The 26662-nt window shown below is 45.3% G+C and overlaps 1 protein-coding gene across 3 annotated transcripts in view; it reads left to right on the top strand.

The window, feature by feature from the left end:
* Nucleotides 1-26662, top strand: part of LOC105909912 (kinesin light chain 1-like) — a 41535-nt gene that overhangs the window by 13503 nt on the left and 1370 nt on the right. Inside the window, exons 2-14 of one of the 3 annotated variants that reach the window (XM_031561815.2) lie at nt 3487-3802; nt 4593-4823; nt 7567-7648; nt 8091-8319; nt 9619-9706; nt 10457-10558; nt 11118-11291; nt 11673-11772; nt 16275-16324; nt 17466-17533; nt 18268-18376; nt 18999-19115; nt 21933-22253. In XM_031561815.2, coding sequence (XP_031417675.1) covers nt 3536-3802; nt 4593-4823; nt 7567-7648; nt 8091-8319; nt 9619-9706; nt 10457-10558; nt 11118-11291; nt 11673-11772; nt 16275-16324; nt 17466-17533; nt 18268-18376; nt 18999-19115; nt 21933-21938 — 1623 coding nt within the window. In that variant the 5' untranslated portion in view covers nt 3487-3535 and the 3' untranslated portion in view covers nt 21939-22253. Of the gene's footprint in view, nt 1-3486; nt 3803-4592; nt 4824-7566; nt 7649-8090; nt 8320-9618; nt 9707-10456; nt 10559-11117; nt 11292-11672; nt 11773-16274; nt 16325-17465; nt 17534-18267; nt 18377-18998; nt 19116-21932; nt 22254-26662 lie in introns of those variants that run through there. The other 2 variants (XM_031561814.2, XM_031561813.2) reach the window with 2 other exon arrangements.

Genomic DNA, 26662 nt, shown 5'->3' with positions numbered 1-26662 from the left:
CTTTCTCTCTCTCTCTCTCTCCCACTCCCTCTTTCTTTCTTTCCCAGAATTCCTCCTTCCTTTGCATGCCCCTCTCCCAGCTTCCGTCCTGAGCACATGTTGGCACGACTCGGGTCGCAGGTCGTTCGGGTCGAAGTGTGAACCCAGTGTTGCACTGACTGACGCCTCGTGGATCCAATAGCCTTATGCTAAGAAGTTACTTTAATCTGGCCCTAAGAAGACATTTTTTTTTGTTTTCGTTTTTTTTAAATGAGCTTGTTCATGAAGGGGATTTTGTGGAGCTTGTGATCGACGGGATCAGGGACGCTGGGTAAGATCCCGGAGAAAGAAAGCGCCGCCTTGAAGAAACCGACGGAGGTCAGGCCTGTTTAAATCTTTAATTAGCTCGCTAATTGAGTGTGAAAATGGCCTGTGAAGCGGACGGAGATTTGTTAGTTCTGTGGTGCGGTTAGTTAACCCAGAGCAGAGGTCAGTGTGGCTAACATGGGTGCGTGCCGTGGCCGAGGAGACAATCATTCTTCCACTTTAACTTCATCCCTTCTCCACTTTAACTTCATCCCTTCTCCACTTTAACTTCCTCACTTCTCCACTTTAACTTCATCCCTTCTCCACTTTAACTTCATCCCTTCTCCACTTTAACTTCCTCACTTCTCCAATTTAACTTCATCCCTTCTCCAATTTCTATCCTCGTGTCCCCCTTTCCCCTCTTGTGTTCCTGGTTCCCTATGCGCACTGGTGATGAATAACCCCTTCTTCTCATCTGCTCATGTGACCCCACTCTCCCCCTCTTTCTTCCCTTACTCTCTCACTCTTTCTTCTCTTACTCTCTCACTCTTTCTTCCCTTACTCTCTCACTCTTTCTTCCCTTACTCTCTCACTCTTTCTTCCCTTACTCTCTCACTCTTTCTTCCCTTACTCTCTCACTCTTTCTTCCCTCACTCTCTCACTCTTTCTTCCCTTACTCTCTCACTCTTTCTTCCCTTACTCTCTCACTCTTTCTTCTCTTACTCTTTCTTCCCTTACTCTCTCACTCTTTCTTCCCTTACTCTCTCACTCTTTCTTCCCTTACTCTCTCACTCTTTCTTCCCTTACTCTCTCACTCTTTCTTCCCTCACTCTCTCACTCTTTCTTCCCTTACTCTCTCACTCTTTCTTCCCTTACTCTCTCACTCTTTCTTCCCTCACTCTCTCACTCTTTCTTCCCTTACTCTCTCACTCTTTCTTCTCTTACTCTTTCTTCTCTTCTCTTACTCTTCTCTTACTCTCTCACTCTTTCTTCCCTTACTCTCTCACTCTTTCTTCTCTTACTCTCTCACTCTTTCTTCCCTTACTCTCTCACTCTTTCTTCCCTCACTCTCTCACTCTTTCTTCCCTTACTCTCCCACTCTTTCTTTCCCACCATCTTTAGTCTCTGTCTCTCGATGCTATTTTTTATCCTCCATCCTCCAGCCCTGTTTCTATCTTCTCATCCCCCCCATCCCTTTCTCTATTTTGTTCTTCTTCCATGTTCACTCCTCTCTTTCTCTTCATCACCCTCTTTTTGCTTCACACCTTATCTTTCCACCCTCGTATTTTTCCTTATTTTCTGCCTTCTCTCTTTCTGTCTTTCTCTCTCTCTCTCTCTCCTATGTCCCTCTCTCTCTCCATCCTTTCTTTGTCTTCACAAACCACTTTTTGCATCACCCTTTCCGCCCTCATTTTTCCTGCTCTCCCTTTGTGTCTCTTATTTATATCTCCCTCGTTCCTCTCTGTCTCTCCATCTTTTCTCTCTCTCCCTCATTCCTCTCTCTCTCTCCCTCCTATGTCTCTGTCTCTCCATCCTTTCTCTCTCTCTCTCTTGCTCCTCTCTCTCTCTCTCTCCATCCTATGTCTCTGTCTCTCCATCCTTTCTCTCTCTGTCTCTCCATCTTTTCTCTCTCTGTGTTTCATTCTCTTTGTCCTTCATGCCTCGCTTCTTGCTTCCGGGCTGCAGAAAGGGGGAACATGAAGAGAGAACACACACACACACACACACACACACACACACACACACACACACATGCAGATTTACACACACACACTTAAATATGTACACACACACACACACACACACACACACACATGCAGATTTACACACACACACTTAAATACGTACACACACACACACACACACACACACACACACACACACATGCAGATTTACACACACACACTTAAATACGTACACACACACACACACACACACACACACACATGCAGATTTACACACACACACACACACACACACATGCAGATTTACACACACACACTTAAATACGTACACACACACACACACACACACATGCAGATTTACACACACACAAATATAAATACACACACGCACACACACAGCCTGTTCCTAGAGATGTACTGTAAACTCATGCCAAATCTGCACGCCTTCTTTCTGTGGAACAGAATAGTGTTGTTCCTCATGGAGTTGAAGACTTGGCACAGGGAACACACTCACACACTCACACACTCACACACTCACACACTCACACACTCACACACTCACACACTCACACACTCACAGATACACACAGTTATTGGAACAGTTACTAAACTGTTCATGCATTCTATCCACAACATTCCCTTACATGCAGTAACAAGCTGTGTAATTCATCCCCAAGCATGCGTGTGTGTGTGTGTGTGTGTGTGTGTGTGTGTGTGTGTGTGTGTACAAGCTGTGTAATTCATCCCTGTGTGTGTGTGTGTGTGTGTGTGTGTGTGTGTACAGGCTGTGTAAATTATCCCCATGTCTAAAACACCCCCCTCACACAATTTATTCCCCCCACTCATATTTACTCCCTCCCGTCTCCGTCTCCGTCTCCGTCTCCGTCTCCGTCTCCGTCTCCGTCTCTGTCTCTGTCTCCGTCTCCTCCCCCGGGTCCTAGTGGAATAGGAACATGTCTGTCTAGCCGTGTGTTCCCTCTCTCGTGTCTTTCCGTGTCCAGGAGAGATTTTGAGAGGGAGTCTCAACTCTCACATTGTATGCTGGCGTCACAAAAGTGGAATTGGAAACCAGGAGATGGAGATGAAGACGGTGTACCCGTCTCCATGGGGATGGTGTACCTGTTTCCATGGAGATGGTGTACCTGTCTCCAGCTCCTGACTATCTGACTCTTCTGTAAAAAAAATTCTGTCTTTTTTTTTTTTTTTTCTGTCACCAACCCTGACTGCAAGAGCACGCCCACCATTGTGCACTCATCTTTTTACCTCTTACATCCCTCTCTCTCTGTCTCTCTCTCTCTCCATCTGTTTTTCTATCTCTCTCTCCCTCGTTCTCTCTCCCTCTCTCCATCTGTTTTTCTATCTCTCCCTCCCTCGTTCTCTCTTCCTCGTTCTCTCTCCCTCTCTCTCTCTCTCTCTCTCCTGTAGGCTCTAGCATGTTTATTATTTTGTCATTCCATCCTTCTCTTTCCCTCCTTTATAAGTCTCTCTCTCTCTCTCTCTCTCCGTGCGTCCGCAGGATCTAGCCCCCGTGTGACTTTAGCAGCAGCAGCGGCGGCGGCGGCAGCATGTCCACCATGGTGTACCCGGTGCGTGGCGGAGGGCACGGCGAGGAGAAGCTGGAGAAGCTGACGCAGGAGGAGATCATGGCCAGCACGCGGCTGGTGGCACAGGGCCTGGAGGCGCTGAAGAGCGAGCACAACGCCATCCTGCACAGCCTGCTGGAGACCATCAAGTGCCTGAAGAAGGACGAGGAGGCCAGCCTGGTGCACGAGAAGTCCAGCCTGCTGCGCAAGTCCGTGGAGATGATCGAGCTGGGCCTGGGCGAGGCGCAGGTGAGGAGGGGTGTGTGTGTGTGTGTGTGTGTGTGCGCATGTGTTTGTTTGTGTGTGTGTGTGTGTGTGTGTGTGTGTGTGCGCATGTGTTTGTTTGTGTGTGTGTGTGTGTGTGTGTGTGTGTGTGTGTGTGTGTGTGCGCATGTGTTTGTTTGTGTGTGTGTGAGCTGTAGAGAGTGAGTTGGGTATCCTAGAGGTGCATCCATGCACGCGTGGTGTATGTAAAGTAGAGCAAGCTGAGGGTCTGAGAGGCAGGTATATGTGCCTATGGCTGTTTCCTGATCAGTTCTTGTGACAAAAATAATTTGGTAACACATTACTTAGACTCAGTATTATAGCATTATAAATATATTCATAAAAGTTTATAAAGTATTGATAATGCATTAAAGCATCTGACATAAGTCTATATGACTATTTATAAATAGATGTGGTATAAGGCCCACACAACTGTTATCATGAGCTCTTTCGCTCAGTAAAGAGCATTTGGTGAATAAACGGCAAATATGTCATCGGTACCATTATCAAGAGGTGAAAGAAGCTTTTTCATGAGGCATTATGTAAACTTTAATAACCCTTTTTGAATGTGTTTATACTGTTTTATGGATACTGGGTTCAAAGTGTTACCAAATATTTCATCATCCAGCCCTGGGACTCCAGGCACCACTCAAAGATTGTAATGGTTAACATCCACAAAGCTCCAATAAAAGAAATTAATTCTGAGATCTGAACCTTACCTGCCACCCCCTCCTCCTCCTCCTCCTCCTCCTCCTCCTCCTCCTCCTCCTCCCAGGTGATGATGGCGCTCTCCAGCCACCTGAGCGCGGTGGAGTCGGAGAAGCAGAAGCTGCGTGCGCAGGTGCGGCGCCTGTGCCAGGAGAACCAGTGGCTGCGGGACGAGCTGGCCAACACGCAGCAGAAGCTGCAGAAGAGCGAGCAGAGCGTGGCCCAGCTGGAGGAGGAGAAGAAGCACCTGGAGTTCATGAACCAGCTCAAGAAGTACGACCAGGACGTCTCGCCCACGGTGAGCGCACACACACACACACTCACACTCACACTCACACTCACACTCACACTCACACTCACACTCACGCTCACGCATACACAATATACATAGACCTGGAGTTCATGAACCAGCTCGAGAAGTGCGATCAGTATGTGTGGTAGTGCACAGCAATGGTGGAAATGTACAGTTGTGCTTATACATACACACACACACACACACACACACACACACACACACACACACACACACACCCTAACCCGAGGTTAATGAATCAACTTAAGAAGGCCAGGACATCTCACCCACGATAGGAATGACCGTATGACAGACACACTCTCTGAAACACGCACACACTACATATAATCTGCACAATCAAGAAATGCACACATCTTCCATACCGTTCATATGTGTCAAATTAAACCAAGGCTTAATTAATGGATGCTCCTGGACACACACAAACACGCGCACACAGCCACCCACACACACACAGCCACCCACACACACACAGCCACCCACACACACACAGCCACCCACACACACACACACACACACACACACAGCCACCCATACACACAGCCACCCACACACACACAGCCACCCATACACACACACAGCCACCCATAACTCTGCTCGTTCTGTCCACCCCTCCTTCCCGCTTCCTCTTCCTGGATAAAAAGCCTCGCCTGCCAGTGCATCCATCGTCCTCCTCCCCCACCTCCTTGCGTGGTCCACTCCATCACACGCCCTCCAACCCCCCACCTCCTCCTGCGCTCCCTGTTAAATGTGTGGACCTTCCTCCATCACACGCCCTCCAACCCCACCTCCTCCTGCGCTCCCTGTTAAATGTGTGGACCTTCCTCCATCACACGCCCTCCTCCCCCACCTCCTCCTGCGCTCCCTGTTAAATGTGTGGACCTTCCTCCATCACACGCCCTCCCCAGAGGGGACCCTGCTTACTTACAGCTCCTGAGTCTCACTCCTCCAACGGTGCCGAGGCGACATCGATTATTTTCCCCTCCCGGACAGAGGAGGTTGGGCGGAGGGGGTAGAGGTGCTATCCATCGCTCTCTTCCTCTTCCTCCTCCTCCTCCTCCACTCCTTTCTTTTCCTCCCTCCTTCTATCCATCTCTCCACCCTCCGGCTCATGGATAGATGGATCAGGTTCCTGTTCTCTATCAGGGAGGAGTGGAAACTCATCTCTCTCTCTCTCTCCCTCACTCTCTCACTCTCTCCCCTCCCCCCTGCAGTGTTTCTGCTGGGTTCTCTCTGTTATATTTGCATTGATGTATTCCTTCTCTCCACTTGATGTATTCCGTCTCTCCACTTGTATCCCATTACATTTCACACATTTCCTATCTGTCGTATATTGGCACTGATTCACCTCCCATACCTGCCTTATTCTTTTCATTCTTTTACATGTGCTCACAGTCAAGGCTCTCCCTTTAAATCTCTCTCTCTTTCTCTCTCTCTCTCTGATCCTCAGATCACCCTCCCCGCTCTCTCTCTCTCTCACACATCCCCTTAACCCCCCCACTCTCTCTCTCTCTCTCTCTCTCTCTCTCTCTCTCTCTCATATCCTCCTCCCCACTCTCTCTCTCTCTCTCTCTCCCCCCTCTCTCCCTTGGCATCTGCCATCTATCATTCTCTCCTGCATAGAGTACTATTACCATAGGAGTGGCAACTCATACCTCTCTCTTCTCTCGCTCTCTTTCTTTCTCTCTCCTCTCTCTATTCTGTTCTGTCTTGCCTCACTGTCTGTCATATTCCTTCCCCCCTGTCAGACGTGAGGATGTGCGGTTGTTGAAGCATTTACATATGAAGGTGCACTCCAGTCAGAATGCCATTTCTGCCATGGTGTCACACAAGTTCCAGTCAAACATTGTCCAAAAACAGCCTGTCAGATTCCAATTTACTTAATTTCTTCACACTGACGTTTATGTTTACAGTGATACCTACAGTCTCCTTTAGTCTGCTGCTTTCATTCTCTCTCCCCCCCCCCCCCCTCTCTCTCTTTCTTTCTCTCACCCTTTCTCTCTGTAGAAGTGGGATTGGAGGAGGATGCTGTTGCCTTAGGCGTCTCTCTCACACTCGTTCATCCTCTCTCCTTTCTAATGTCTGACATTTACAACACTTAAAAAAAAAAGACATTTATAACACTTTAAAAACACATTTATTAGGTGGCAACAAATCAGGGATTATTAACCTCACTTCAAGGCCCCTCAACCCTGCATGTGTCTTGTCACACGCCGCAGATGAAGAGGTCATTTACATGTAAATGAGGAAGGGAGACGTTTATTATGGCCCTATCTGGAAATGGACACCGGTCACCTTTTAGAGAGCTAGTTAAATATTTAACAGGCTTCCCTGAGGCCGGGACGACATAAAAGAGCGGTGTGATGAAGAAGGAAATGGTGCTGTCATTTGTGCGTTGTTAGTATTGTTATTTATATGGGGTGTAGTTCATTAAATGTGTTTTTGTGCGTCGTTGGTATTGTTATTTATATGGGGTGTAGTTCATTAAATGTGTTTTTGTGCGTCGTTGGTATTGTTATTTATATGGAGTGTAGTTCATTAAATGTGTTTTTGTGCGTTGTTAGTATTGTTATTTATATGGGGTGTAGTTCATTAAATGTGTTTTTGTGCGTCGTTGGTATTGTTATTTATATGGAGTGTAGTTCATTAAATGTGTTTTTGTGCGTTGTTAGTATTGTTATTTATATGGGGTGTAGTTCATTAAATGTGTTTTCCACTCTTTTCTTCACAGCAGGAGGAGAAGGAAGGGGAGGTGCCCAAGGACTCTCTGGATGACCTGTTCCCCAACGACGACGATGACCACGGACCAGGAAGTAAGCTGCACGCTGTGGCCTCTGCAACATGATCTAATCATACTCTCACTCATTTAGGTGTCGTATAGCTGAGGGGTTATTGGTGTCTATGACCTTTGTGGTGGCGGTGTCTGTATGAATAAAAATGCTGTTTAAAAAAAACTGATGTAAAATGGAATGCGTTTGGAAAAACACTTTCTGTCTCTTTTATCCTAATCTCTTTTCATCTGACTCACACTTTTGTCTCCCGATCTGTTTATGACCCCCCCCTCTCTCTCTCTGTCTATTTATCTATCTATCTACTTTATCTCTCTATCTTTCTCTTATTTATCTCTTATCTACTTATCTATCTATCTCTCTCTTTCTCTATGTATCTCTCTCTCTCTCTCTCTCTCTCTCTCTCTCTCTCTCTCTCTCTCTCTCTCTCTCTCTTTCTCTCTCTCTCTCTCTCTCTCTCCCTCAGTGCCCCAGCAGCACAATAGTGCGGCGGTGGCAGCAGCCCAGCAGGGCGGCTATGAGATCCCGGCGCGCCTGCGGACCCTCCACAACCTGGTGATCCAGTACGCCTCTCAGGGCCGCTACGAGGTGGCCGTGCCCCTGTGCAAGCAGGCCCTGGAGGACCTGGAGAAGACCTCCGGACACGACCACCCCGACGTGGCCACCATGCTCAACATCCTGGCCCTGGTCTACAGGTGTGTGTGTCTGTTTGTGTGTGTGTGTCTGTGTGTCTCTGTGTGTCTCTGTGTCTGTGTGTGTGTGTGTTTGTTTTGTGTGTGTGGCTACAGGTGAAGGAGGTGTGTGTGTGTGTCTGTTTGTGTGTGTGTGTGTGTGTGTGGCTACAGGTGAAGGAGGTGTGTGTGTGTGTGTGTGTGTGTGTGTGTGTGTGTGTGTGTGTGTGTGTGTGTGTGTGTGTGTGTGTGTGTGTGTGTGTGTGTGTGTTTGTGCAAGTTTTCAAGCACTGGGTCAGTAGAAAACAAAATCCATTTACACTATTTATTCATTCGGCGGACGCTTTTATCCAAAGCGACTCACAGTGCAGATGCACACTTTCATTAGCATGTTTGTTCCCTGGAGACCCTCTGGTACAGTGAGAGTTTCCTTCCTTCATTTCATCCTTCAGCGCATCATAGCTGATTGGATTACCAGCAACAGTATTTTAAGGGAGCTATCCATCACTGTTTATATAGAGGAGGGAACAGTTATGAAGGGGCAGGGAAATCTATAGGCCTATAAAAATTGACGTAGAGATATTTTTTCAAACACTGTGGTTGAGTGATTGAGCTTGTGCGCTGAGTGTCCTCCAGAGCAAAACTAGTATGCTTTGGACACCCATGTGCACTGTTGCGCAAAGTCCTGTCCGTAGAAGCATACTTGAACCGTTAGTGTGTGTGTGTGTGCGTGCACCTTTTGAGGGGAAGTGTGTTAAATATTGAACTAGGACGCTAAAAGGTGAACTGAGTACTTCTAGAAGGGATGTGATAAAACTCCACTCTTCCCCATCATTGCTTTCTTAATGACCCCTTCATTTGTGTGTGTGTGTGTGTGTTCCCCATCATTGCTTTCGTGTGTGTGTGTGTGTGTGTGTGTGTGTGTGTGTGTGTGTGTGTGTGTGTGTGTGTGTGTGTTCCCCATCATTGCTCTCTTAATGACCCCTTCATTTGGAGTTTAAAATGTGAAGACACGTTCAGTTTTCACAGCTTTTAAGTGTGGTTAATAAGTCCTTAATTTCTTGACACCCTATTAACGTCTTTACTACAGTGTAGATATTTATAGCACTTAAAAAGACATTTTTAGTATTGTGTTATAAGTGTTATAAATGTCTTTTTAAAGTGTTATCCATTTATATTTGTGTAAAAGGGTTTCTAAAGTGTTTTTTAAAGTGTTGTAAATGTGTTTTTAAAGTGTTGTAAATGTGTTTTTAAAGTGTAGTGTTGTTGTGAGATGGCAGAGCAGCAGTAAGCAATCTTCTTCCCTTCTCTGTTTGCACACAGGGACCAGAACAAATACAAAGAGGCGGCCCACCTGCTCAACGACGCCCTGTCAATCAGAGAGAAGACACTCGGCAAAGACCACCCAGCGGTGAGCACCACACACGCACACACACATGTACACACACACACACATGTACACACATATACACACGTACACACATATACACACGTACACACACGTACAAACACAAATATACACACACGTACACACACACACACACACACACACACACACACACACACACACACACGTACAAACACACGTACACACGTACACACGTACACACACACACACACACACACACGTACAAACGCAAATATATACACACACACACACACACACACGTACACACACACTTTGTTTGCATTCTCTCACACCCACATATATGTTGCCAGAATGACCCTAGGATTACAGTTGTTAGCCAGTAGGCACTGACTGTACTTGAAAGGATACTTATTAGGCTTAATTCCATGGGTGTAACCCTTGACAGCAACCTTGGGACACTCTGTTTCTAAGATGAGTACGTTTACCTCTCCATTCAATAATCTGATTGGATATACAGGAGTACCTGAAGGAGAAGCCAATGAGAATAAGTGTGATCGTCCTCAATTCTACCTGAGTGAGAGTTAAAGAGTTATATATTGCAGAAGTCCAAATGTGGTTCTTTCAACAAGCACGTTCATCTATACAGAGGAAAAAAAATATGATGCTATGAAGCCTAAGGCATCCATCTTTTGGGCCAAGAGTCATCACAGCCCTCCACTGTTTAGGGTAGATGTAGTTACCGTGGGCAACAGCTGTTGTTAATGGTTACGCTGTCTCCCTGTTTCCGTGTAGGTGGCCGCCACCCTGAACAACCTGGCGGTGCTGTACGGGAAGAGGGGCAAGTACAAGGAGGCCGAGCCACTCTGCAAGAGAGCGCTGGAGATCCGGGAGAAGGTACGGCAAGCCAGAGGGTCCAAATGCATACCACAGAAACCTCAGAGCCCTCTCATACTGTTTTGTTGATAGCAGACCGCTGTTTTTAGGTGACATGTGATTTTAAAAGTAGACCGCATGAACTCGTCTCAATGCACACACACTTACACACACATACAGAACAGTGATTAGTTTCAGAGCGATTACATTTTAATGACGTTTTGTAGATGTCATATAATTCCTAGATACTTGCACTGTGTAGCACTCACACACAGACACATACCCACCTACAGAGCATTGTCAGGCTAGTGCGCGTCAGACTAGGACTATGAGGAGTGGATTGGCTACTTTGAAATAAATCAAGCTGATATGATCATAAGGAACGTTTACAAAGCCTTTGTCTAAACTCACTTAAAGGTGCCAAGTCTGCCTTGCGAGGACTCAACTTTGAATGAATTAATACCTAGTTTACATATTTGTTCCTCGTTTCTTTCTCTCTCTCTCTCTCTCTCTCTCTCTCTCTCTCTCTTCCCCTCCCACCCTCTGTCCCTCTCCCCCTCCCCCCGTCCATCTCCACCAGGTGCTGGGGAAGGACCACCCGGACGTGGCCAAGCAGCTGAACAACCTGGCGCTGCTGTGCCAGAACCAGGGCAAGTATGAGGAGGTGGAGTACTACTACTGCCGCGCCCTGGAGATCTACGAGACCCGCCTGGGCCCCGACGACCCCAACGTGGCCAAGACCAAGAACAACCTGGTGAGTGAGGAGAACCAGAACCAGGCCCGAGGTCCAGAGAACCAGGCCAGGGTCCAGTTTCTGTTCAGCACATCTGCGGCTTGCGAAGCCTCTTGCCTTTCCAGTGAATCCTCCTTTTACACACAGTGGAAAAGCCCTTTTTTAAAGTTTTTAAAACCTCAAATGCCTCTATCAAAAAGCCCCTCTAGCTGTCTTCTCTGTCTGTATTTATGTGACTACTTGTCTCATGAATTTCCTTTCTCTTTATCTTCCTCCACTCTCTATCTCTCTCTCTCTCCTACTTTCTTTCTATCTCTCTTTCTCTCTCTCTCTCTCTGTCCCTCTCTCTCTCTGTCCCTCCCCCCCCCTCTCTCTCTCTCTTTCCCTCTCTCTATCTCGCAGGCCTCTTGCTACCTGAAGCAGGGCAAGTACAAGGAAGCAGAGATCCTCTACAAAGAGATCCTCACTCGGGCCCATGAGAAGGATTTTGGATCCGTGGATGGTGAGCTGTCTTGTCAACCTTAAATGATCTCTAGCAGGACACATTAACGGAATGCAGTTTTTACTTTACGGACAGTAGAGTGATCCCAGTGCCTTGGACCTTTCACGTGCGTTCCAAATTCACCGGCCAATCACGGGTCTGATTCATGAAGATTGTACCAGACCTGGGCCCCGTTTCCCAACAACGATGAATCTTAGCGGTTACGAGTCTTCTCGTCGAATGATTCTACAAACGTTTAGTCATTTCTACACAAGGTTCCCAAACAAACAAACAAACAAACAAGCAAGCAAGTAGTGTGACTGCATGCTCCTTGCTCTTGAAGGGAAACTTCAACCTGGGCCCTATCTTTTCTGTTCCAAACTTTAACTAAGGGACAAAATCAATCCAGTATTGAGTTAGAACACTATTACGGGCATCCGCAAAATGGCTATACAGTTTAATCCCATGGGGCATGCATCCGGGTTAAAGTAAATGTTTTTTTTACTTGTTCTGCCACTTACAGGCTTATACTGTAATTATAAGTGTCTGACAACATGGGACGGATCCACACAGGGATAGACCTGTGTCTGTTTACCTCAGTAACAGTCATTTTCTACAGTTTCTTTATCGATTTAGATCGTAAGTTTTCCTTAGTACAAGTTTGAACCCAAAAGATCTAAACCAGGGCCCCGGGGGTTGGAGGATGAGGAAGAGGTTAAGGAAGTTTAATATACTGTAGGCCTATGGCTGATTTTGAGGATGAGGAAGAGGTTAAGGAAGTTTAATATACTGTAGGCCTATGGCTGATTTTGAGGATGAGGAAGAGGTTAAGGAAGTTTAATATACTGTAGGCCTATGGCTGATTTTGAGGATGAGGACGAGGTTAAGGAATATTAGTATACGGTAGGCCTACGGCTGATTTTGACGCAACACTCTGCTCACACGTTCTATTATTTATTTTTTTAATTTAACATTTTCAAACTTCACATACTAAATATTACCATGGAAACCTTTCTTTCTGATGGAACTTCATTCCCCAATCCCTCCCACTCTCCACAGCAAATTGTGCACTAGGCCTAGTAGATGTGAGCTATTAGGCTATATAACTAGTAGATGTGAGCTATTAGGCTATATAACTAGTAGATATAAGCTACTAGCCTATATTACTAGCAGATGTGAGCTGCTAGCCTATATAACTAGTAGATGTGAGCTATTAGGCTATATAACTAGTAGATATAAGCTACTAGCCTATATAACTAGCATATGTGAGCTGCTAGCCTATATAACTAGTACATGTGAGCTGCTAGCCTATATTACAAGCAGATGTGAGCTACTAGCCTATATAGCTAGTAGATGTGAGCTATTAGGCTATATAACTAGTAGATATGAGCTACTAGCCTATATAACTAGCAGATGTGAGCTGCTAGCCTATATAACTAGTAGATGTTGTCGCTACACGATGGTAGTCCTTTGGGGGATAGTAGTCCCTCACATTGCGCATGCTCAGACACAAACGGTTTATGGCATAAGGCTCAACATAATCGCGCATGCTCAGACAACAAAACGGTTTACAGCATAAGGCTCAACATCAACATATCTGGCTTGTCTTAACGCATAATGTAGGTTTATTTAACGTAATATTCAATAATGTTGTAAACGGTTTAAACGTCAACATATGGGGCTTGTCTTAACGCATAATGTGGGTATATTTAATGTTATATTTAATTATGTTGTAAACGGCTAACAGCATAAGGCTCTACGTCAACATATGAAACGAAACTGGGGAGAGACTTTTTGATCCTCCACCTCATCTGTTTTGTCCACTGTGACAACATCTTCTTTGTTTTTAAATAAATGGTCATGTTTTCAAAAAACTGGCTTTCGTCGCTTTTCTCCATGATTGAAAACGGATCTGTCGCGTTTTCGTGCGGCTTCGCTGTCGACAGTGTCGCAAAATGACGCATGCGCAATGTGAGGGACTACTATCCCCCAAAGGACTACCATTGTGTAGCGACAGATGTGAGCTGCTAGCCTATATAGTTAGTACATGTGCGCTATTAGGCTATATAACTAGTAGATGTGAGCTACTAGCCTATTTAGCTAGTTGATGTGAGCTGAGCTACTAGCCTATATACCCCCCCCACCCCACCCCACCCCCAACACAAAAAGAAGAATGAATAGTCCATAAATGTAATATGATTCGTGAGATGGATTCTATGCAACTACTTATGCTGGTGATGCTTTAGGGAAACGGGGCCCTGACTGACTGACTATACTTCCATCCCCCTCCATCCATTCTATCAGTGGGATTGTGGCGCTGATGTTCCTGTCATATCTACCTCATAAACCCTTTGTGTCTCACCTCCCCTCACCTCCCCTCACCTCTGCCCACCTCCCCTCTCCTCACCTCTGCCCACCTCCCCTCTCCTCACATCCCCTCACATCCCCTCACCTCTCCTTTCCTCCCCTCTCCTCCCCTCTCCTCTCCTCACCTGACCTCTCCTCTTTCTGCTATGTCTGGTACCTGTCAGATATACTGTTCTTGTCATATCTTCTTCATAACCCTCTAGTTGGAGGGTTAGAGTATGCATGTGATGGGTCCCTAGTGCTGGTATTGCACATAGATCTAATGTACCTTTGACCTGATTGACCTTTGACTTCTCCTGTGACCTTTCTCTCTCTCTCTCTCTCATACCCCACCATCACGTCCTTCTTCACATAAATCTCTTATACAAACAAACAAACAAAAATGCAGCTCAAGGTACGGACGACAGGAGCACGAGCAGATAAAAAGAATGAAAGAAAGAAAGTCACACCACTCGACGGGGCATAACCGTAGCAACGGTAGCTCTGCACATTAACCTCATCCTGGGGAGGAAAGGAGGAAAGAGGGAGAGAGAGAAAGAAAAAAAAGCTGTCAACGCTGTGAAGTGTTTTGTCTGTTTTTTTAACACTAATGTTTTTAATGAACAAGTGAGCGAGAGAGCGAAAGACTTGAATTGGGGCAAATCTTTCAGTCTTTTTAAAAAAAAAAAAAGAAAGAAAGAAAGAAAGAAAAGGAATTATGCACAGTCCTGCCATCTTGTTGTCATGGTGAGGAATGGAGGGAGGCTGTAGAGCATGGAAAAAGTGTGCAGGCATATTATGGGGTGGATGTTTTGGTACGTGGGATTTGTAATAGAGGTTTTTACAATGGAGCTCACCTCCCAACTCATTAAAATCACTATTATACTGACTTGGCGCTGTGAAGCATTGTAACTGCGTGAAAGAAAAGTGTGTGTGTGTGAAAGAGAGAGAGAGAGAGTGAGAGCGCAAGGGATTTCATGTTTTCATCCTGTTTTTTGTTTGTTTGTTTTTCTGCCACATGTATTGCTTTGAGTGCTTCTGCTTTTGCCATTGCCTTCTGTTCTGTTCTGTTTGTAACGCACATATACTTTTGTGTCGCTCTGACGAGTTTGTTCTCTCGCTGTTTATAAAACAAACTTGAGCCACAGTTGTTGCTATGAGGGCTGCCAAGCTCCCAAACTTCTGTTCACATTTGAATGTCCATTGTGTGCTTTTTTTTTTGCCATGTTTTGTCATTTGATTTATTTTTTTATTTTACAAATTTTGTTTTGGTTTTTTTCATGCATGGATGTAATCGCACCTTCTGATTTAAACCCAGATTCTTCTCAATAAAATGCAAAATCACACAAGGTTTCAACTTGTCTCTCACATCGAAAGTATGACCAGTCCTCCCTGGTTTCAGGTTTTCTCTTTCACGGCTGATCTCAGAGCAGTCATCTCTAGAGGACATCGTTGTTAGATTTTCACCACCACTGAATGAAGGGCAGTTCCTGTGAAATAATCCCAGACACTATTCGTTCATGTGAAATAATCCCAAACACTATTGATTTATGTGAAATAATCCCACTCACTATTGATTTATGTGAAATAATCCCAAAAACTATTGATTCCTGTGTGTTTATGATTCCACTGCAGCCTCAAATATTGATTTACTCTAAACTGAACGCAGTATGTAAATCTCCTAAATACTATACACTTTAGGAGAGGATGCCCAGTGGAGAGTCAGAGGGTTTAGCAAACCAGTGTAGCAGCTGACGGTAGTTTCATGCGTACAGTGTCACCCTTTAATGTCATACACGAGAGGTGTTCTTAGTAGAGTTAATCACCTCACGATGTGTATCTGTGCACGGAGCTGAAGAGGAGTCAGGCATAGATGATCGCTGGTGGAAGAGAGGATTGAATAGAGGAGGAGGAGGTGGCATAGAGGAGGAGAGGTGGCATGGAGGCACTTATGGAGTCTTGACCTCTATAGGAGGAAAAGAAAGGAGCAGTACCTTTTTTCTTTTTTTTTAACACAGCAAAGCCTTGGGATTGTGTGATGATCACTTGATTTTTCTCTCTTTCTCTCTCTCTGCCCCTTCTCTCTACTCTCTTTCTGTCTCTCTATCTCTCTCTCCATCTCTCTCTCTATCTCTCTCTCTCTCTATCTCTCTCTCTCTCTCCATCTCTCTCTGTAGCTGAAAATAAGCCAATCTGGATGCATGCAGAGGAGCGGGAGGAGGGCAAAGTAAGTGCTGTGCCATCTACTCTGTGTGTGTGTGTGTGTGTGTGTGTGTGTGTGTGTGTGTGTGTGTGTGTGTGTGTGTGTGTGTGTGTGTGTGTGTGTGTGTGTGTGTGTGTGTGTGTGTGTGTGTGTGTGTGTGTGTGTGTGTGTGTGTGTGTGTGTGTGTGTGTGTGTGTGTGTGTGTGTGTGTGTGTGTGTGTGCATACGAGTGTGGGCCTTTAGCTGTGCGTGTGTGTGTGTGTGTGACTGTACGTGTTTGTGTGCCTGTGTGTGTGTGTGTGCGCGCCTGTGTGTGTGTGTGTGTGTGTGTGCGTGTGTGTGTGTGCGCCTGTGAGTGCATATGAGTGTGGGCCTTTAGCTGTGTGTGTGCATATGAGTGTGGGCCTTTAGCTGTGTGTGTGTGTGTGTGTGCGACTGTATGTGTGTGTGTGCCTGTGTGTGTGTGTGTGTGTATGTGCATATGAGTGTAGGCCTTTAGCTGTGTGTGTGTGTGTGTGTGTGTGTGTGTGTGTGTGTGTGTGTGTGTGTGTGTGTGTGTGTGTGTGTGTGCCTGATTCTACATGAGACAGAGGTGTGAAAGTTAAAGATCTGTGGAATACTAAGCAGCCACTTGTTAAGGGAGAGTGCTGCAGTGTTGTGGGCTTCTGAGTCTCGCTCAGACAGTTTGATTGACAGCTGAGCGCTTTCCCACTCTCTCAGTCTGCTCATTAGTGTCTTTACCTGCTCTTTAATGCCAACAGTCTCCATCCCTCTCTCCCCCCCTCTCCATCTCTATCCCTCCCTATATAACTCTCTCTCTCTCACCCTCTCTTTTCTGCTCTCCTTGCTTGTTATAATCTCTTATCCTCTCTTTCTCACTCTCACCCTCTCACTCGGTCTCTCTGTCCTTCTATGCTCATTACTGTCTCTCCCTCTTCCTCTCTCTCTCTCTTCCTCTGCTTCTCTCTCTTTCATCCTGATGCTTTTTTCCTCCTCTCCCACTGTCATGATAACTCGCCCACAATCTCCAACTTCCAATTGATTCTGTCTCTTTCTTATCCTGCCACGTATTCTCCCTCCCTCCCCTCTCTCTCTTTCCATCTCTCCTGCTCTCCCCTCTGCCTCCCTCCCTCCCCCTCTCTCCTACTCTCCTCTCTGACTCCAGGGCAGGCTGGGTGAAGGCACTCATTACGGAGAGTATGGGGGCTGGTACAAGGCCTGCAAGGTTAGCAGGTGAGTCAGTGAGCCTCCAACTAAACCGCTAACACTAGCGGTAGCATCCCAAACACAAACGGGTCCAACTGCCCACAGGGACCCTGGTTCATATACGACCCACGGCCATTTCCCAATACCACACCCCCAATTTCCCTCCCTCTCTCTCTCCCATGTATTTCCCGTCTATCTTCACTCTCCTATCTAAAAGAAGGCCCCAGAAATAAATAAATAAAGAAGACACACACACACATACACATATACATACATACACACACACACACACACACACACACACACACACACACACAAACACGCCCTCCATGGCTTTACACAGCCTGTGGAATAGACTAGCTATTTCTGTAGTTGTCTTGGTCATAATGTGGTGGTTGTTTGAGGATGTGAGAGAATTTTGCACCCCTCTGGGGAGGTCAGATAACTCCATATCCCCCTCCCAGTCCAACGACAGCCTCTATTCACTCAGTCTCACACACACACACACACACTCACTCACACACTCTGTCTCTCTCTTTCTCACACACACACACACACACACACACACACACACACACACACACACACACACACACACACACACACACACATACGCTCTCATACGCTCTCATACACACGAACACACAAATAGCCTGTACACAGACACACACCCTATGGATAGATACAAACTTCCCTCAGGTTAGAAATGTGTACATATTTGTGTAATTAAATGTGATTTTTGTGTGTGTGTGTGTGTGTAGCCCCACGGTTAACACCACGCTGCGGAACCTGAGTGCTCTGTACCGCCGGCAAGGCAAGCTGGAGGCCGCCGAGACCCTGGACGAGTGTGCAGTGAGATCCCGTAAACAGGTCTGTTCTGCTCTCTCCCTTTCTGTCACTTTCATTCTGTCTCTCTCTCTCGCTCTCTCTCACCATATCGATGTATCTATTTCTCTCTCTCTCTTGCTCTCCCTCTCTCTCTCTCTTGCTCTCTCTACCTCTCTCTCTTTCTCTCGCTCTCTCTCTCCCTCTTTTGCTCTATCTCTCTCTCTCTCTCTCTCTCTCTCTGTCTTGCTCTCCTTTCTCTCACCCCCTTCTCTGTCTCTCACTCACTCTCTTTTGCTCTCTCTCTCCCTCTTTCTCACTCAAATTCAAATTCAAATTCAAAAGAAGCTTTATTGGCATGAACATAACGTTCTACAGTATTGCCAAAGCATTTGGGTTGGATATATAATAAGTGATTATAATAAACAATACATATATCTATAAACAGGATACATCAGAAGGGGAAAGGGAGGTGGGAACAATAATACAAATACATAATAATTATCACTCTCTCTCACCATCTCTGTCTGAGTGTGTCTCTCTGGCCAATAGTGACATCTAAAGTTTTGGTATGTGTATTTTCTCTGTGTGTGTGTGTGTGTGTGTGTGTGTGTGTGTGTGTGTGTGTGTGTGTGTGTGTGTGTGTGTGTGTGTGTGTGTGTGTCAGGTCCTGAGGGATGGAGAGGGAGATCGTGAGCGCAGGCGGAGCAGAGACAGTCTCTCCAGCATCAAATATGAGAGCAGCTCAGAGGCTGGAGACGAGGGCAGCGTGGAGTGGAACGGGGTGAGGATACACACACACACACACACACACACACACACACACACATAGTAAAAAGTATACACACACTCACATAAAGGCATAGTAACAACATAGTAACGCATACTCATCTTGCACACTACTTTCTTCACACAATGCAAACAGTAACAGACACTCAAATAACGACTCAGAGATTAAGCATGCGTTTGTGTCCACATATACACACACACACACACACACACACACACATATATATATATACTCTCACACACACACACACTCACTCCAAATTACCACTGTGCCAGTAGATAGTACTATTCTGTATGTGTGTGTGTTTCGTGACATTTTCAAGTGTGTTACGCATTTGGCAAATCAGGTATGTTTGTGTGAGTTAAAAACAGAGACTACTGGGAAATGTATTTTTTTTTTTTCATACTGATATTCTCACATACTCAGCCCTTCACCGACATGGTGGCAGGTGTCTGCAGTTCAGGAACACTCCACATTAGGGAATAGTGTTGCATAACAGTGAATGCTGTCAGTCCTCCATTCTCTCTCTCTCCATCTCTCTCTCCCTCTCCCCCTCTCTCTCCCCCTCTCTCTGCTCTTTCCCTTCGCCTTGTGACTGCAGTATGATGCAAAAGCCATAACTCCAATTTAACGTTCCATGTTGCTGGGCCCAGCATGACCCCTGACGTCTTAGAGACCGGAATGTTTTTGAAATTCCATTGTCCTGCTGCGTGGCCATTGGCTGCAATTGCCGGACAGTGTTACCATAGCAGTGAGGAGGTAGACAGGACATTGTTGCATAATGCATTCCACTGTTGCCGTGGAGAGCAACGAGTCATAATGATTAGTGGCTAACTTGTCATTTTTAACACTGCATGCACTGGGCCTGATGGTGCATTTGTCTGTCTGGAGTGAGCTGCCTTGCATTCGTTTGCGTCAGTGTTCCTCTTCTTCCCTCTCTTCTTTCTCTCCACCACTTCATCTCCTCCTTTTCTCTTCTTTTCTTTTTTTTTGTTGTGTTGGCCTCATCCGCAAACCACTGCACTGCAAGCTTGCTGATTCACTTCATTTTAAATCTCAGCTATCATTTAAGGATCAAATCATTTCAATGCGTTTTTTCATTAGATGTGTTTGTCTGGCAGAGGTCATCGAGAGAGACTCATGAAAGAGTTCTGCATGCCCCAAACAGAGCACAAACTCTTACCTAACTTTTCATGGCACACACACACACACACACACACACACACACACCATATCTGTGCACCACCCTTCAGGAGAGATGCCTGCCCATATACAGTATGCTCAGGCAGGGACAGAGGGTAGAGTTATCCACAGGTTACTGTTTCTTCAGTGCAGAGTCCCTAGGGGGAACGTGAGACATTTTCTTGTGGCCAGTTTGCTTTGCAGGGCTGTGTGTGTGTGTGTGTGTGTGTGTGTGTGTGTGTGTGTGTGTGTGTGTGTGTGTGTGTGTGTGTGTGTGTGTGTGTGTGTGTGCGTGCCCAGGTCTTGCCCACTGGCCTCAGATGCCTTCGCTGGCAGACTCATCATCATCTCCCAGGAGACAAGCAAATACCCTGCAGGCTTAAATGGAATCACTATCATTATAAGATCATCCAGCAGGAAAATAGCAAGCGTCTCTAATTTACCCTGACTTCACGTCTCCTCGCTCAACCCACACTGTTTTCCAGACTTATTCACAAATGAATCAGTGTTGATCTTTACAGAGACACTGTTTACATGGGCAGTATACTGTGAGTGTGTGAACTCCTCCTCACATGATGAATGCATCTGTAGTCCCAGCACTTAGGAATAATCTTTTAATGAAAGGTATGTTCAACTGCATCAATGGCGTTACACAGCTGGAGATGGAGATGTCCAGAGACATGATGTCCAGAAGTTATTCACAGGGAATCAAGAATTATTCATAAGTTATAAGAGAAGTTATTCACAGGGAATTTTTATTATATAAACAGGATTTATTTAGGGGGATAAGTAGGTGTGTGTGTGTCTCCGTCTCCGTCTCCGTCTCCATGCCCATTCTTGCCAACTGGCCACCGACGCCCTCACCGGTTGACTCATCATCTCCGTGGAGACAGGGCGGGGCCTCAGACTCTGTGCTGCGAATAGCAAACTGCAGCTGCCAGGAGGACCGACCCTGTCACCTCCAATCACTCAGCCCAGTCATTCAGTCAATCTTAACCCTCCTATATGCATGGTCAGGAAAGTATTAAAGCTCCAGTCAACATGATTCAGCGTAAAAATCTACTGAGTCATGCTAACAGTTTAGATTTGCCATACACTGTACAATGCCACAAACAAAGTTTGTCCACAAATGCTGCAGATGAGAACAGCCAGAGGCAGTTTCCATAAACTAAGATGTTCCCTGTAGATGAGAACAATCACAGGCAGTTTCCATAAACGAATATGTTCCCTGTAGATGAGAACAATAAGTAGCAGTATTGGCTGCTGCTTCACTAATGAGTCCAGGTCTGATCAATGCAGCCATTAGTGCTATGCAGTGGTCAGCTCCCTCAGGAGTGGGTGCTTGGGGGTGTGTTGGGGTGAGGGGTGTGTGTGTGTGTGTGTGTGTGTGTGTGTGTCTCTTTGTTCTATGTCATTGATCTGGTGGTAATGCATTGTGTTGATTTCCTTGCTCTGTTTGATGTGTGATTCATTTGTTCTCTCCCTCTCTTTCTCCCTCTCTCTCTATCCTTCTCTCTCTGTCCCTATCTCTCTTTCTTTCTTTCTTTCTTTCTTTGTGACTTTCTCTTTGCCTGTTTTCTCTCTCTCTGTTCCTCTCTCTCTCTCTCGTTCTCTTTCTCTCTGCATTAGGCATAAGCCAGCAGTCTCTCTCTCTCTCTCTCTCCCTCTTTCTCACTCTGCCCGCCACCAATCAAATCAAACTCCAATCACTCCAGTCAAATCAAAAGGGATGGTGTGTGTCGTGTCCATGTGTCTCCTCCTCCGCCTCCTCCCTGCACCTCCGCTACTACTCCTCCTCCTGGCCGTCCGCCCGTCTCCGAAAACCTCTTAAGATGAAAGGAGAGGAGCGTCTGAGACTGCTGATGCTGCTGCTCCTGCCTGTCAGATCAACATGTGGGGTGGGGCCAGGGGCTTCTGTCTGTTCCCCTCTCTCTCTCTCTCTCTCTCTCTCTCTCTCTCTCTTTCTTTCTCTCTCTCTCTCTCCTCCTTTCTTTTCCTTTTTGTCACTCTCCCTGTACCTCTATATTCCTCTCTCTCTGTCTATCTTCTCTCTCCCTTTCTCTTTCTTTCTGTCTGTATCTTCTCTCTCTCTCTCTCTCTCTGTCTGTGTGTGCTCACTAATGTACCTGCATCATGCTGTAGAGGACTATAATAACACACTCCTGATTGCTCTGTAATGTCATGTGATGTTGGACCACCATGTGTGTGGAGTGCATGTCAGACACACAAAGCCAACCACTAGCAGTGACCTAATATATCACCCACGCCCCCTGTCCCCAAAACAGATTGTGTGTAATGTTCACTTAGTTATTTGCCTTATGTTCAAACATGATTTTGTATTACTGAAAGATTTTTTTGTTTGTGTATGAGTTTGCAGTATGTAGTCTTTTGTTGTCAAGAATGGTTCGGTTTGCATTCCAAAGGTGTTGTATGGGTACGATAAAGAAGCCTGTGTTATAATCCCATAATAATCTCTATAATAATCTCATTATGCGTTTAATGTGCTATGTGTTTGTTTTTTCTGATCAAAAGAAACACAAACAAATGTAGAAAAGCCCTCAGCAACTCCGCAGGGTGCACACAATACATAGGGATAGTGACCAGCAGTCTGCTTTGTAATCTAATCATTACAACCAAATCAAAGACATTACTGCATGTCTGGATGCGTTTTGAAGGCTTGGCAACAAAAACTACACATTGTAAAATGGCCATTTTTTGTATTATTATAGCCTGGATGGGAATAAGGAGAGGACCAGTTTAACATGTGTTTTTCATTCAGTCACACTTTGATATTTAGCTGCAGGCAGTTTTGTTTTGTTTTATGTTTTGATGGATTTCAAAGGTTTCTTTTTGTATTTTACTGTCCACAATTAATTCTGAACAGGACACAACTACCTAGGTGCCTATCATTTGACCCTGTATTTTTTGTTAACAGTATTAACAGTGTTTAATTTGTATTATTATTATTATTATTATTATTATTATTATTATTATTATTTTGCTATTAAATAGAATATGTGTCTGTGTTATATAACAGCCAGATGTCCTAGTGTAAATGTAACAAGTGTAATGTGGTGATTAGTACTGGTCTTTGTCATGTGACTTGCTCTTAGTAAGCAAATGGGCACTTTGCAGAACCGGGGACTTTTACTGAACAAAGATATGGGTTTAGTGGTAGAACGTTAGAGCATGTCATGTCTGTTAGGGTTTTTAGACTAGTGTAGATTACATCCACGTTCCACGTGAGAGATTAAGTTCCTCTCTGGGCTTTGCCATATATGACGCCCCGGGGTGAACTGAGAAGGTCAGACTGAATAAGGAAGAGTTTGTGGACTAGCACAGTGTCCTACGATCATTGTTCACAGAAGCGGTTGTTGGGTTTGTTTTTTTCTTCTCCAAAAACCACACCTTAAGTGTGTTGGGTCAGATTTACAGTTGTGCTGCAGAGGTTCTGATTAAGTTCAGATGACCACCGTCTGTGCTGTATCTCACTCTTGAGGGCCAAGGTTAGTAAGACAGAGGGTTACAGTTTTATGCTTGAAGTGATTTTACTCTACCAAGATATTCAGAGAGTTTGTACACACACACAAACACAAACACAAACACACACACAAACACAACTACTTGCTTACAAACAATTTTTCAGACTTCTAAACTACCGGTCATATTTCAGTACTGTGGGCTTTGTTGTCCCCAGGATTTAAAGGGAAAGAACCGTTAACAGTACAAAAAAATTAAATAAAAAATAAACGCATTTCCTGTCCGCTCATTCAGCTCTGGCGAGTAGTACTCATTCATCGTGTCCACAAAGAGAAAGCACGTGTCTGGAGTCGGAAGGGCAGAGCTCTAGAGCTCTTCTGAAGACTTCCCATTGTAACCGCTTACAGTAGCAAACAGGCCTCCTGCTTTCACTAGAACTGCTGACCTACCAAAAAACACCCTCTTTACTTGATGGCGTACTAACAAACAAACAAACAAACAAACCACGGTGGCCACTCTGCAACCCGCGTTGTCTTGATTTGAATGCATTTCCTGAATGTTATCTTTTTGTTTTTTTTAAATGAACACAAGGTCACTCAACTCTGTATTGTGTTTATTCAAGTGTGTGTATGTGCGAGAGCGAGTATGTGTGTGCACGCATGTGAGTGTGTGTGTGTGTATGTGTATGCACGCATGTGTGTGCATGCATGTGTGTGTGAGGTGAGCGTATGTGTGTGTGTGTTTGTGTCAGCACTTTTGATTATTTTCCTCTGATCTGTAAATACTGTGTTTCCCCCCGTGCTCCTCTGAAGTGAGGCCTTGGCTTGTGCAGTGTGGGGTTTATCTTAACACTCGTTTCTTTGCAGTCGCTAGGGTGGAGTAAGTGCTCATGATTAAATAAAGCACCAGTGAAGTAACAATAACACGCATAGTATTCATAGCACATGTGGTACTGTATGAAGCAGCGCTGTCTACAATGTCACAAATGTCCCGCTCTCCCTCCCTCTCTCTCTCTCTCTCTCTCTAAACATTAAATATACATTGGTCAATAAACATTGGTCTAAATTTCAATGTGGTGTCTTCTCGCTTTCCTTTTTTATCTTTATCTTTAAATCAGTCTTTCTCTCTCTTCCTGCTGCCATCCTGCTCTTTTTCTAGGCCCTTTGCTCGTGTCTGTCTCGCCACGTCTACCATGCTGAGGTGTTTCTCTCTTTCTCTTTCTCAGTCGTTTCTCTCTCTCAGTCGTTTCTCTTTTCTCAGTCGTTTCTCCCTTTCGATCTTTCAGTCATTTCTCTCTCCCTGTCCTTTCTCTCTTTCAGTCGTTTCTCTTGCACCATCTATTCTGCTCTCATTCTGGGGCCTCTCCTCTGCCTGTGTCATGTGTGTCCATCTTTATCCATCTTTATCTCTATCTCTACCCATCTATCTCTCCATCTCTCTCTCCATCTTTCTATCCATCTCTCTCCATCTTTCTATCGATCTCTATCGTTTACTCTATCCGTCTCTCTAGGAGTGCTGAGGCTCAATCTCAGAAGCTGACACCCCTTCTTGCCTCCACCTTCCTCCTACTCCTTCACCTTCCTCCTCCTCCTTCACCCTTCCCCTTTCTTTTGAGTCCTTTTTAAATCGGTAACATGTCGTTTTTAATGTGCAAAAAAAAAAAAAATGCTATGAGACCACACTGGTGGGATTCCAGCTAAGCTAATTTTCCAGTACACTGCATGCATGGTGGCCTAGCAACATTGATATTCATGACAGCTGGACATTTTTGATCTCAAGGTGACTTTCTGATACGAGATTATTTACACCCACTCTCTCTCTCCCTCCATCCACCTCTCCTTGCTAAAGACAGACACACACACACAGAGAGACACACACACACACACACACACAGAGACACACAGACACACACACACAGAGAGACACACACACACAAACACACACACACACAAGCTGACCTAATTTCCTCCTACAGCAACACATGCATTTCCCCCTCCAGTCTTACCTCTGACTCCATCAGGCAACACCTAAAGCTCTGACCCAGGAACAGCGCTTCTTTTAATCCTTAATTGGTCAATGTGCGCGTTTGAGCTGCAAGGACTGATCCCTGTAGCTGCGCCCGGGGCCGTTATTGAGGAAAGGTGCCAGAAAGCACTCATTCTTAACACACACACACACACACACACACACTCAGACAGATACACACACACACACCCAGAAAGCACTCATTCTTAATTGGGGATTGGCAGTTTGCAAATGAGATTGTGACTAAATTTAGTGAATTAATGAGTTAGAATGAAGGAAATGTATTTCAATGTTGGCAGTGAGATGAATGGGGTTTGACTGTGCATCACATACCAGTACACACGCATACTGAATTTGATTGCATGGGAATTGCACAGGGACCATGCATAAAACATTACTTCTGTATGTGCGTGTGTGGTGTGTGTGTGTGTGTGTGTGTGTGTGTGTGTGTGTGTGTGAGTGTCATTTTCACCCTGATTCCAGAGAGATAACCTTGAGGGAGATTAGGAAACTAGGTTCCCATGAACACAAACAATAGAATGATGAATAAACTATTGCAAGCCCCTATGTTGGACAACCTGACATCTACTGCACCCTGCTGGGCAAATGTGTTACTGCATAATCTGCTCCTGCTGCAACCACAGCAACACCACTGTGGGATAATTCTACTGGTACAACACCAAAAACCCTTGTGTGGTGTATACGTCAATATGTAAATATTAAAGAGATTCAGAGACTCGGAGGTAAACTTCCATTCAGTCCTTCAGTCAGAAGTCTTTTCTATGTGTTCAGTGTTTGTGTGTGTGTGTGTGTGTGTGTGTGTGTGTGTGCATTGCACATTGTTTGGTGTGTGC

The sequence above is a fragment of the Clupea harengus genome, chromosome 24 (genome assembly GCF_900700415.2).
Source record: "Clupea harengus chromosome 24, Ch_v2.0.2, whole genome shotgun sequence".
In the NCBI taxonomy this organism is placed as follows: Eukaryota; Metazoa; Chordata; class Actinopteri; order Clupeiformes; family Clupeidae; genus Clupea; species Clupea harengus.
This window is presented reverse-complemented; position numbering and strand designations above follow the sequence as displayed.